The 13,677-nt window shown below is 39.5% G+C and overlaps 1 protein-coding gene across 2 annotated transcripts in view; it reads right to left on the reverse strand.

Moving 5' to 3' along the window:
- LOC124556541 (set1/Ash2 histone methyltransferase complex subunit ASH2-like) overlaps positions 1-13,677 on the reverse strand; it is a 206,896-nt gene that overhangs the window by 157,706 nt on the left and 35,513 nt on the right. For both annotated transcript variants that reach the window (XM_047130496.1, XM_047130495.1), the window contains exon 2: positions 12,543-12,707. In XM_047130496.1, the coding sequence (XP_046986452.1) occupies positions 12,543-12,707 (165 nt within the window). The remainder of the gene's footprint in view (positions 1-12,542; positions 12,708-13,677) is intronic.

Raw genomic sequence — 13,677 nt, forward strand, 5'->3', positions numbered from 1 at the left:
GCTGCATTATTCCCATGTATTCCATGTTTGCACCCATATATACCTTTAAATTGTGGAACAAAATTGAAGTAGTAATTAAGGTAAAAGAAATTACAGATTGCCACCTCCAATGGCGTGCGTTCCTTGTAGAACATAACTTATAACAGTGAAAAGTGTGACAAAAATACATAACAAACATTCAATCAGAAATATATTCACAATTTAAGTTGTTATGCCATTAACGACAATCCGAGTTGGAGTCTCTCTTCAGTTACAGCTAACCAGTGCACAACTATTGCACTATTGTAAGAACCGAGATGCAGTATTTTGGATTTAAAATTTTGTAAATTCGTTGTAAGAACTTATGAGATCAAGCTGCTGAGGTCATCGGTCCCTAAGCTTACACACTACTTAACCTAACTTAAACTAACTTACGCTATGGACAACACACAAGCCCATGCTGGAGGGAGGACTCGAACCTCCGATGGTGGGCACTGTCGGGATACAGCAGCCAACCTCTCTTCAGCACCTGTCTACACATGCGATACCCCCAGCCCAGCCCAGCCCAGCCCCCCCCCCTCCCCCCTCCGCGGCCATTATTCCAATCACTCGCAGCCACACTGTATTCCCGCTAGGGTTCGGACGACGTTGTGCGTCTAGCACTGAAAACTTTCGATGACCCTTCTAACACCCAAATAATTGTACAGGATGTTTGAGGAGGAATAGTAATTATTGTCGGAGGTGGAGGTATAGACAAATTGCAGAAAAAATGCCATATAACCTCCTGTATATGGATATATGTGTGGTGTCTGTTCTTTCGGGAATGTCGGAAAGAAAAGACACTACGAATCTGGGTTCGAACCTGGTCAGGCACAAATTTTCCATCTGTGCCGTTGTTCTAATTTAATGCACATGACAGCCTGGACATCTGTCCTTCAATCTTTAATTGATTAACAAGGCTGTCTATTTAGATTCGTAGAGTCGGTTCTTTCGGGAATGTCCGAAAGAACACACACACACACACACACACACACACACACACACACACACACACACACACACACACATTTTCATCTTAAGTGCTATTCGGAAAATGTTTGGCAACTCAGTGATAGTGCTGGACTGGAGCTGCATCAACCTACTCATTTCACAAGATATAGTTGTAATTTTCTGAACAATTCCTGTTTAATAAGTGATAGCGACAGTGTCTCTCATCGTTTACTTTGTCGGGAACCTGCTTCTCTCTGCCCTAGCCTATACTATAGCATTGAGTGATTGCTCACATTCTTGACACCTCACTGGACGTGCTACTGCAGCTGTAGCCAAATATTCAAATCCCGCTGGAAAAGTACGTTTCAAGTCAGATGGTTTTGCTCCTCCCGTACTGTCATTGAAAACGATCACAACGAAATTAAGTATAGGTATCCTATGAAACCCTTGAGTTCATACTGTGGTGCCGTGAAGATGAAAAAAGTAGTTTTTCACAATTATCAGATGACAGATGGAATTTGTCAGATTCCACTAATTATCATTGCATTATTAACTGTTTATTCACAGGCGCTTTTCTGCCGCTTATTGTAACTGTTATTTGAATGTTAGAGCTGGAAGAATAGAAATATCAAATTTTCTCCATATGGAATATTCGAATTCACTCAAAATCTTCATGTTTCGAACAAAGGCAGAATATCCGTCAGGAAAGCTGACAACATTAAGCCAGGCCATGCCTGTCTTCCGGTGGATGTGCCAATGACAGTTATCTCAATAACAATGTTGTACAGCAAATATACATTGCTAACTCAACCACTGGAGAAGCTCCAAAACTGTGAATCGCGTCTGGTGAATACGCCTTCAAGGTTTTGGTGCGATTAAGTCAGTAAAACGCAAATCATTGCCGCAGTTATTAATTTATGACATTTAGTTCGCATTCAGTGCCTCGATGGATTACAAGTAATTGCACTCTAGCCCCTAAACCTAGTTACAGAATTGCGAATAAGACTCTTTGACATATAATGAGGATCTTGCGGCCCTCGCCACCCGCAACTTTGAAACGCAGCTATAGTCACTTCCGAGGTCACTCACAGAACACATCAGCTGGTATCCTTCCTGGCGGTATAACTGAAACTTGGCAAGAGCACAGAATATGTTTGGCAACTCTGTGACCGACGAGTTACTTCCTTGTTGGCACAGAACTATCCTGCTAAATTCACTTGATATTATCATGTCATTTCAATTTAATACTGAGTGATTTTCGCTCGAGATGTGACATAAGGATATCAGTTAATCCTTCAGAGTCCACGAAAGTCGTTCCACATGGGAAATACAACTACAGTCGCCTCTTATGTTGTGGTTTATCTGCCATAGCGCTTACTGAGTCAGTAAGTAAGTGGAAGACACCACGCCTGTTCGCTAGCTCCTAGGTAACGTGCTTGCCTGTCAGGTGCATGCTGCCTCTGTTCGCCTTTCGAGCCTCGCCAAAAGCCAGATTTTTAATTGTTTTGTAGCAGAGCTACAAGCAGGCAGATACAAATTCAATGAGGGAATCGTAAGACAACGCTCTAGCAAATTTCGTCTTGCTTCTTTTAGTAACCCTTAGTGTCAAAGCGAAAGCCTTGAGGTACTGTCAAATTCATAATGCCACGTTTTTGTTTTCTGCCGACATATTTTTTGTTGTTGTGAATACATAATTTTATGTATGAACTGCAACATTTTCATAATACTTGCGAAGCAAATGATGTGAAGTAGCACTTCACCAACTTGTTGGGAAGGTGGAAAAAGCACTACCCTTTCTGGATGCTCTCTCTATCTTCCTGGATGTCGAGTAATACGACCTTCGAGTAAATGGTTAGAGATGAAGAACCTAGTGGTGAATGAACTCATAGATGAGCTGAATGTGGGAGACGACTCTTGAGAAGAATAAGTAGACGATCTATTCACAGTAAGACTTAAAAAATTTGCTAGTCCTGTTAAACCTATGTGCACTGAACATTGTGAAAAAGTATGTAAAGACGAGCCCCATGAAAATTGGTGTAGTATTATTTATGGGGAAGCATGTCCAGCAAACATACTGAAAAATTACGTTTCTCGATGAAACTTTAGAGAGGGTTGTAGTGTATCTAGAGGTAGCCCTGGATGGAAAACTATTATGAACACCTCACATAAAGAATGTTTTCCACTGCGAAAGATAATCTTATAAGCACTAGAAGCTGCTGTAAGGTAAACTGGGATCTAAACCCAGTACGTACTGGATCTACATCCCTGCAAAAAGACCAATGATAATTTATTGGCCTATAATATCAACAAAGTCTAACAGAAGGTGGCTGCTAGGGAGTCTGGCAAAGTGCAGAGACTGGCCTGCTTTCACAAACAGATGGAATTAACAAGACATCCACTCTTGGAATGGATATTATGCTAGACATGCCCACCTTACACCTGTGGCTTAAAATGGAGGCAGCGACAGGGACATAAAGGCTAAAAATCGGAAATAACCGGATATAGTTAGAATATACGGAATCCCAAATCAGTAAGGTGATGGCTGGGGAAATGCCGACTAACTACACAATAACTTCTAGCTGTTTCAATAAACTTTGCCAAGTAACAGTTGGAAGCTGGGAGCAGTGGAAAAACGAACCACAACACCGTGCAGGAGACATAATATAGTGGTTTACTGACAGGTCGAAAACAGATGAAAGTACCAGGTCTGGCGTACTGCCTAGATGGCCACAGTATTACACGTTTTTTTTCTGTCAGCATGTGCACGGAGGAAAATTAGAGTAGATCCTACAAACCCCATAGATTCTACTTTTATTCAGACAGCCAAGCAGCTCTGAAATCTCTATCAGCCCCTGCAACTAGATCGAAGGTCGTTGCAGAATGCCATGAAGCATTTTCTTTCGGACATGTCTGAAAAAACAGACACCACACATATATCCATATACAGGATGTTTCAGGAGGAATAGTAGATATTTTAGCAGGTGGTAGTACAGACGAAAAAAATTCCATATAAATGCGTCCACTTTTTATTGAGTACAGAGATACAGCTGTTAGTACATAACACTAACAAAGTCAAAGCAAAGACAAATGAGGACATTCGAAGTTGATTTTCAAAAATTCACCAACCAGCTTCAATGCACATTTGACTTCTCTTGATAACACCACGTGTAGCTCTACTGAGGTCGTCTTTGCATTCTTTTATGAGGGCTGCACTATTCATAACCCGAACGATCAAATCGGCTCTTGGGTTTACTTTTTATTTGTAGACTTTGCCTTTAACCATCCCCGTAGGCAAAAATCCGAAGAGATAAGGTCCGAGGACCTTGAAGGCCAAGAAAAGTGCCCATATCTATAGATCCACCTTCCGGGAAATGTTAGGTTTGGATAATACGTGAGCTGATGATTAGAGTGTGCAGGAGACCCGTCATGCTGGAGGAACATACGCATTCTTGTAGCCAAATGAACCTGCATCTCGGTTCTTAAAATAGTGCAATAGATGCGCACTGGTTAGATGTAACTCGGGTTGAGGTTAAGGGCGAATCCCAAGTGCATGGCCACGAACAATTGGGAGCGGAAATTTAATGTCATCGGAACCTTGTTGAAGGACCACGACATGCGATTGTTAGACCAACTGCAGAAAGTTCACTTTATAAATACATACATACTTAGTAAAATATATCATGTCGCAGCAGTCTTAACCGATACTGCAGGTCACTGCACATAAAATATTAGCTGTAGCCTCTTGGTATGTGTGGAAACAAAATATATTTGCAGAGGTAAAACGGAGGACTTGGAATTAAAGACATGCTTTTAAACTAATACATGCCACTAAGAAAGGCATCATGAAACTTGTTTCTCTCGTTAGATCTTGGGGATAGGAACGCTCCTGTTAATGTAGTATGCCAGCCTAGATTACGTCCGAAAGTACTATGGCGATTGGAGCTGTATAAGACTTCCACCAGCACAAACCAACACTAGAACAGTCTATGATTATATTACCAGAAATCGTCTTCACAAACCAATTCCGGTAGATTAACCTACAAAAAATGGAGGAACATCTGGAAAAATATCAACAGTAAAATTCTACCAACTAGAGTCAGTGCCGTATGGTGCGACGTTGTAAACGAAACCATACCCTCAGCGGAACGATTATGGAAAAATCAAATTGAGACCATCTCCATACTGCGACAAATGTCGGCTTGTAGAAACTGTAGCGCACATCATCTTATGTGAAAATAGAATCAGAATTTGGAGCTGGACTAGGAAGAAATTAGCACTATCAACAGAACCTATACCGATAACTGAAGCTTTACAACCCGACTGGAAATGTTACCCGTCCTGTAAATTTCCCTACAAGCAAAAAACATACATTTGAAAACTACACGCCGCGCAGGATTAGCCGAGCGGTCTGAGGTGCAACAGTCATGGACTGTTCGGCTGGTCCCGGCGGAGGTTCGAGTCCTCCCTCGGGCATATATGTATATATATGTGTGTGTGTGTGTGTGTGTGTGTGTGTGTGTGTGTGTGTGTGTGTGTGTGTGTGTTTGTCCTTAGGATAATTTAGGTTAAGTAGTATGTAAGCTTAGGGACTGATGACCTTCGCAGTTAAGTCGCATAAGATTTCACACACATAAGAACTTATTTTTTATAACTAAGCATCGATACATTGATCCAAATACGAAAACTAAATAATCTCTCATAATAAATTGATCGACAAAAAATTCTCATCATTGCTCTTCAAGAACCACAACTAACTGACGAAACCTTGCATTTCAAGAGCAAAATACAGCAAAAGGTAGCGAAAGGCGTACCAATCTTCGGCGTTGCTTTTCTCAACACAGATCTATCATCAACTCTGTCAAAGAAATCACAGCCATCAACAATCTACTTAGGACTATGCTCATTCAGAGCCCCAGTAAAAAATATACACCCATCAATGCACATGCCCCACCAACATCGAAAATAAGAAAAACACCAAAAATGTCGAAAAATTCTGGAACACACTCGAAAATACTATGAGCAAAATTGACCAAGATGATGTGAAAATACTAATGGGAGACTTCAACTCTGTATTTGGGACAGAAAAAACCTGTAGAAAAATCATTGGTACAAATTCAACACACCGAAACGCTTAGACCAACGGCACACATCTGACTGATATTTGCCAACAATTCAACCACAAAAGAATGTCTTCCCACTTTAGGAAAATACCATTTCTCAGGTAACATGCTTGGCTACCAGGTGCAAGTTGCTGTCGTTCGCCTTTCTAGACTCGCTGAAAGCCAGATTTTTAATTCTTTTGTAGTAGAGCTACAAGCAGGCAGATACAAACTCAATAAGGGAATCGTAAGATAACGCTCAAGCAAAATTCGTCTTGCTATTTACAGTAAACCTTAGTGTCAGAGCGAAAACCTTACGGTACTGCCAATTTCATAATGCCACTTTTACTTTCTGCCGACATTTTTTGTTGTTGTTAATACATAATGTTATCTATGAAATGCCACATTTTCATAAGACTTGCGAATGGTACAGGAAATGAAGTAAATACAGATCTTTCTGAAGTCAAAAGTTTGTAATATCCTACTAATTCATGTTAAAATAGGATCAATCGTCTTACAGACACTTAATGCATCGCTACAGTCTGGAACCGCACGACCACTACGGTTGCAGGTTCGAATCCTACCTCGGGCATGGATGTGTGCGATGTCTTTAGGTTAGTTAGGTTTAACTAGTTCTAAGTTCTAGGGGACTGATGACCTCAGAAGTTAAGTCCCATAGTGCTCAGAGCCCTTTGAACCATTTTTGAACTTAATTCTTCATTAAGATAGACTGCTGTCGTGATGTTCCTATAGTAAGCTGAATTTAATTTGTATTAGTAAAATGAATATTTTATTTGCACTTTCCATTAGTTTTCTAAACGCAACAGTAATCATCAAAGAGAAATTAATCAGCAGCTGAATTTTCTTTCACGATATCTAAAACAATCTGACAATGCTGCAGTTGTTTACAAATTCTACGCCCATAGAAACCTACTTGTTTTAATGAGGTCGTTAAACCATGGTAGTTTTAAGAGTATTTTCGTCTAGAAATGAATTGCCTTGATGGTTGGTCGATCAAGAGTGGGAAAGGTAATATTTTACGAATACACGATGAGAGGGACAAGTGCTTGAGAGAGGACTTTCCTAACAATACAAGTTTCTGAGAGTCGACTTTCCTATCAATCTCCAGGATAGTTTTGTTTCTCAAATCAACAGATTGTTATCATGCAGTAGCAAAGGTGATGTAGTTTTGTTGCTCGACTTTCTTACACTGCGACCGAAAGGTGTCTCAATTGTTGACAACAAATTCCAGCTGTGTTGCACACACCCCTTGGGGCAGAATTTGTAGTCCAAAACACACTTTTGGAGCTATCAAATGTAAAATATTATGTCCACACTACTCTTTGCTCTAGTCTACGTCTTTTGGTGGGGCTCAGCCTTTCATTTCTTCTTAGGAAGTTAACGATAAAGGCATCATAACACGTCACCAGTAACAGTACTGCAATGGAATGCTCAATGAGCGACCTGATGACGTTCAATAATAGTCACTCCGTTGATTTATGTTGTTTCGAATTAGAGCATGCAGTACTCCTACACCAGACTTCTGAACTTTGCCTATTGAATGTAAATGTCGCATGATGGTAAAATGGTAATCTGTCACATATACCAGTAGTCGAGACTTCCTTAATGTGGAAAATCATTCATGCCAGAACGATCTTTGTTTAAACAAGAATATCTTTTTCTGGCGTATTTTTCTCAAAAGCACTCGCTCCAAACACAGTTCAAATCTTTCTAGCTGCCTCCTCTACATTCACCCCTCTGTTATACCAAAGTAAATATTGTGTTGCAGATGTTACACCTTTTTCCACTTGCGACTCAATTTTACAATGCTTAACCGTAGTTCATGATTTTCAGGTATACAAAATCCAATGCTTAACTGCAAGATACTAACTAGAACTTCAAATTCAAAAATGGCATTGATACGTACACTGACAGCGTGGCACCGTTTTCACATGGGTGGCGCCGGATTTCAGGCGGCAGGTGGCGTCTGGCCGTTAGCCGCTGCAGCGCGAGGAAACGCCCGAGCGTAAGCTGATACGATCGCGACGCAGCCACGAGCTGTCCTGCGGAATTGTTTCCGCAATACTTGTTATTGCGGGTGGGTAGAATGTTAAGCGAATTGTCTTCAATGTTCAATCAGACTCATAAGTTTAGACCGAAATGAGGTTAAAAAAAAATCTCAGTTGGACGCGAACACGCGACTAAGTTTAGAATGCACAATGATTACCGCAAGACCACGGGCTCACCCCAACCATATTATCTCGGAAGTAGACAACACTTCCTCCTAACACTTCCGCATCTTACAGTGTTGCCAGATTGTGCAGATGCCGGACTTAAAGTTGTCAGGGGCGGTCAGTTTTATTGGCCACCTTAAGTGAACGACTCGGACTTAGTCTCTGTGGCGGCCGGCCGGCAGTCAGTTTTTTTGTGTAAGACTGTACATGAAATGTGTTCGCATTTGTGAATACAAGCAGCCATCAGCTGTATAACGGAATGACAATGAAAATATGTGCCGGACCAGGACTGAAACCCATATTCCCAGCTTTACGGGAGTGTTCAGTCACCTTATCGCTTTGGCTATCCATACACAACTCACAGCCAGATGCAACTTCCATATGTCATTGTTCCTGTGTCATAACCTGTACTTTTACATACATTATGTAATTCCCATAGAGGGGACGGCATTTTATTTGAAAGTGGATGAATATGATATTGCAGTGCTTACATTGTGATCCAATGTCCCTTTGAACATGCATGCAAACCTCCAAGTTTAAATTTCTTCTCCCTGAATTTTAATTTGTCTTCAGAATTTCTTTTCAGTTCCATTACTGTTACATAATGTATGGATTGAACAATGGGGATAGGCTACAATCCTATCTCATTCCCTTCTCATCTCAGTCTTTACAATTCACTTTTCAATTCTTACAATTGCTGTCTTGTTTATGCGCTAGTTGTACATATTTCACTATCTGAATTTCATCCCTGCTACCCACAGAATTTCGAATTTTATAATCACAAGTTTGCTTCTCTTTAACCAACTCTCTTCGTATGGTGCAGCGTGTAGGGTGTTCCTACAATTCTCCGGAAACAGAACTGGTCTTTCCAGGTCACCGACATGTTTTTTCACTTGCCTGTAAATAATGCACGTCAGCATTTTGTTGCCATGAATTATTAAACTGATAGTTTGATCATATTCATACCTGCCTTCTTTGGAAGAAGAATATTACACTATTCTTGATGCCTGAGGATATTTCATGCAGCTCATATCTTGCACCACGCTCAAATAACTTTTGTTTCTCTGGTAAAATTATCATCCTGATTAGTCTTGCCCAGAGATATAAATGAGAGACTATTTTACATCTGAACAGAGAGCACACCACCGATGCAGGTATGCAGTCAGCTGATGTGAAGCCCATTTTTGACGTTGCTGCCAACATGGAGGGTGCCTCCAGCTTGGCTTCAGTCTCCACACTATCGGGGCATAGCCAAGAAATTGCTGCCAATCTTCACGTGATCTCCAAGCCACACTGGTGGTACCAGATGATGTGGGTGGCTCCACCCACCCAGCGCTGCATGTAAGGCCAGCGTAAGTCAGCTAATGACACTTAGTCTTCCATTCTCACCGTGCTCCATCTGCCTGAAGTTCTGAACACCATTACTGACATCACTGTGACCTGACCACTGCTTATCAATTACTCTTTGCACTAATAGGAGATTGCTGTGAATCTGACTCTGCCCAGATTGTCTTACAGACAACCCACCAAAACTACAAGTGAGTAATACGCCTAAACTCTTCTTAGGATTTCTGACAGACTGTGCACACAATTTTGCTGTGTACTGTAGTAAGCAAATAATAAATGCTTCTTTACATAAAACACACAGGAGAGCTGCAGATTCTTCCAGCTATCAGCTGGTTGCAGTACCAAAATAGTAATGCCACGTTGGCTAATGTTACAAGGCCAAATCAGTAAATTAGTCAACTGTTGCCTCTGAAAATGCTGTCCCCTGTCTTCAGGAACCAAAAATTAGGATCAGATGCCCCTCTTGCACCTCTGGTATTGCCATCTATATCAAGGCACAAAAGACACCCTATTCCTAGCAAAGTCCGTGACTCATGAGTATAGTCCATTACAATGAGATTACAGGATGAGGTCCTTGATGTAATCACTGCATTTAATTAGTAATGCACTTCTTTCTGATTCTTATTAAGTATTAGAGTTTCTATTTGCAGTTATTCTATTTCATCTTTAAGACACATGATCAATTTCTGCGAATAATTTTGTACTTTGTCAATGAAAATCAGTATATACAGAACAACCGATTAATAATTCTGTAACATTAGAATATTTTGGACAATGTACTCTGGACTACCAATGTTCCTTTCAAAAACTAATCTTTAACCAATTCAAGTTTTTTTTTTTTTTTTTTTTTTATTTATTCTTGGTGACCAGTCTACAGCAACCCACCTTCACACCAAAATGTCTTAAGGTTGTTTAACTGAAACAAGTTACAAATAATATATAAGAAAGTGACGTGGGGTTTTCCAAGTTTATTTTTGATAATCATTTGCTGTAGTTCAGCACAAACTACACCTAAAATTCTAGTGTTACTTGTTTTGTATCTGTGATTGAAATTGAAAACACACACACACACACACACACACACACACACACACACACACACACACACGACATAGGACCTTTCACTCTTTCTGATGATGGGATTCTATATCAGAATCCAAACAGGTGCTGAGAATTAACAGGACACAAAGTAGTATTTATTGTCTTACTTCTGCTAATGAAACAACCTTAATAATTACACCACAGGTATTTATCTTACAGCAGGTAACACTTGCCTTTCACAAGAGCACGGCAAGTGCCCTCACCCAATTTCCCAGGAACTATGCCCAGTGAAAGAGGAGTCAGGACAAGTGAACATATCTCAGGTTATCCACAGACACACTACCATCTCCGAAAAAAAAAGATTGTCAAAGTTTTAAAGGTATTTTGAAGTACTTTATATGCTTCTAACTGCATAATATCCTCAGACGAAATAGTGGCTCAATGGCTAGTGTCATAGTTTCTTAATTTTGTGCCTTTTGTTCGAAACCCGATTATTGTTTTTATTTAGTTTAGTTTTATTGTTTTCATGTATCTACCCATATCTATAGAAGGTTACTACACAAATATTTCTCATCAGATTAGGGGACACAAGGAAGTTATATATTAATTTTAAACCCATAACTAGATTTCACAAAAAGTGTCACACATTTATTACACATTATTTGTGTGTGAGGGGTTACACTATTTTTAAATTCATATTCCGATATTTCATTTTCATATCAATTCTTATGTCTCAATCATATGTTTATTCTTCAGGAAGATTTGGTGCATTCCCTTGGATGATACCAATCATAGGAATATACGAAACACAGATATTCCAAACACCACAAGCATCACACGAAGACCGGTTTGCCATATTGACATGTGAATCTCACTTGGGAAAGAAACATCGTTAACACTGGTGAAGATCTTGCATTATGGCAATAATTTCGCAGCAAATCACACATACCGTGTCACTTTTCCGAAAACTGGTGTTTGTAATTGATTATGAATCAAGATACACTACAGGAATTTCACCGAAAACCACTTTAAATACTTTTCTCTTTTTTGTTGATTTGTCTGACTTAAAAATTAGTAGACAAATAAGGACTATGTTATATAAATACACACTGAAAAACATTAGTGTAGTAATCTTGCTTCAGACATGGGTATACTAATGAAAACAAAAACAAAAGTAATAATTGGGTATTGAACACAGGGCGCAAAATTAAAGTGCCACGACACTAATCACTGAGCCACCATTTTGTCTGCAGATATCCCAAAGTAAACAGCATTTAAAGTATGTGGAAAATACTCAAAAAACTTTGGCCGTCATTGTTTCAGAAACGATTGAGTATTTATGGTAAGTCTACATACATGTTCGCTTATTTTGACCCCTCTTCCACAGAGCGAAGTTGCTGGGAAATCGTGTTATGGTTGTGTTCTCGTTGTTAGTAATGGAAGTAATTAGGCATAAACCAGATCAAACAATGTAGTGTTTAACTAAATCACTAATTGTACATTAATATAAAACTAACAAAACACATAATGGTACAACAGGTGTCCTCACCAAACAAAATGAGATGTTACAGCTGGCAGAAAACCTTAACAACATCTTTAGCAGTCTTCCCCCTATACAAGCAGACCAGAGAAAGAGAAAGAGAAAGAGAAAGGACAACTAATACGCTTCTTGAGCAGACTGTTCATCCCCTTCCTACCCTCGCCATTTCTCTTCTCCCCACCCGTTCCCACTCACCTTCCCAATAGAGAAATAGTTGTTAATTAAATCTGCCAACATTTCATGGTATTTGATGAATACACCCATTCCATCAGAATTTACTTATTTCTCAAAAAATTTAATATTTTGATATACCAGTAGCAGTGCCCCTCTCTTTCAACAGCTTTTGTAGGATCAGTAGCTCCTGGCTTCTTATCATCATCTTTTGAAACAACCGCCACAGCTGTATCCGTTCCTGGATCACTAACTTTGCACCTTTTCTCTTCAGTGGCCAGGTTTTTGAAACTGTCCTCACTGTCACTGTTTAAAAACAAAACAAAATAATGTTACGTATCTTAACGCCTAAAATGTAATACACAAGCTCGAGATGTAAACAACAAAATGCACGCAATAATGTTTCATAAATCAACAGTCAACAAGATTGTGCACTGTGAAGGGAAAGGAGGGAGGGGAGAGGGAGAAGGCTGTAATTATGTGTTCAGTTTCCAAACCAATCTTCTGCCCTAATATAAATACCAAATACCTGGAATGTCATTAGAGAATAAAGGGCACAGCTGTTTTCCAAGATATTTCAACAACAAAATAACCCAGTCTCAATATTCATCCAAAAATACCGAAATTTTATAATTATAATCTACCATCAACTAGTTCTCTGTGATGTAACCACTTCAATGTTTTTGATACACTGACATTTTAATTCTTGTATACTGTTACAGCCATTTTTATTTTTTATTGCATACAGGCCCAAACTTCTAGCACTACACTGTGCAGTTTCTTGCATTCACTGCACCATCACCACCATTATTTCCAATGAAAAAGAACAGTGGTGGCAACTTGACAACTTTAAGATAAGAACAACCAACAACTTTTTTTTTTTCCTGTCACAATCTGAAACCTATAAAATTGTAACATCGTAGCTGGGCAACTGTATGCTGTCACAGTTGTTGTCATGAACGTGTAGTACAAAGCCATTAATCAACAAATGATACGACGTAGTGAGTACACAGATAAAAACTGGTTCTTCCAGGACCATTATTGGCAGTGAATGTGATAAGTGCAAGATTTTTGATAACTAATGAAAAACTTGATATTCTAACCCAACTTTTTTGGTTGCACATTCTTTAAGGACAGCCCAATTTCAGAAAATAACTAAACAATTGTGTGAAAAAGTGACTAACAATTTTTTGGCTGCCCTCTCTAACAGCATTAATTATAAAGATTACTGTCCACAAAAAGTACTAATTTTGCACAACTACGTTTACTTGCAACA

Source organism: Schistocerca americana, chromosome X (assembly GCF_021461395.2).
Source record: "Schistocerca americana isolate TAMUIC-IGC-003095 chromosome X, iqSchAmer2.1, whole genome shotgun sequence".
Taxonomy (NCBI): domain Eukaryota; kingdom Metazoa; phylum Arthropoda; class Insecta; order Orthoptera; family Acrididae; genus Schistocerca; species Schistocerca americana.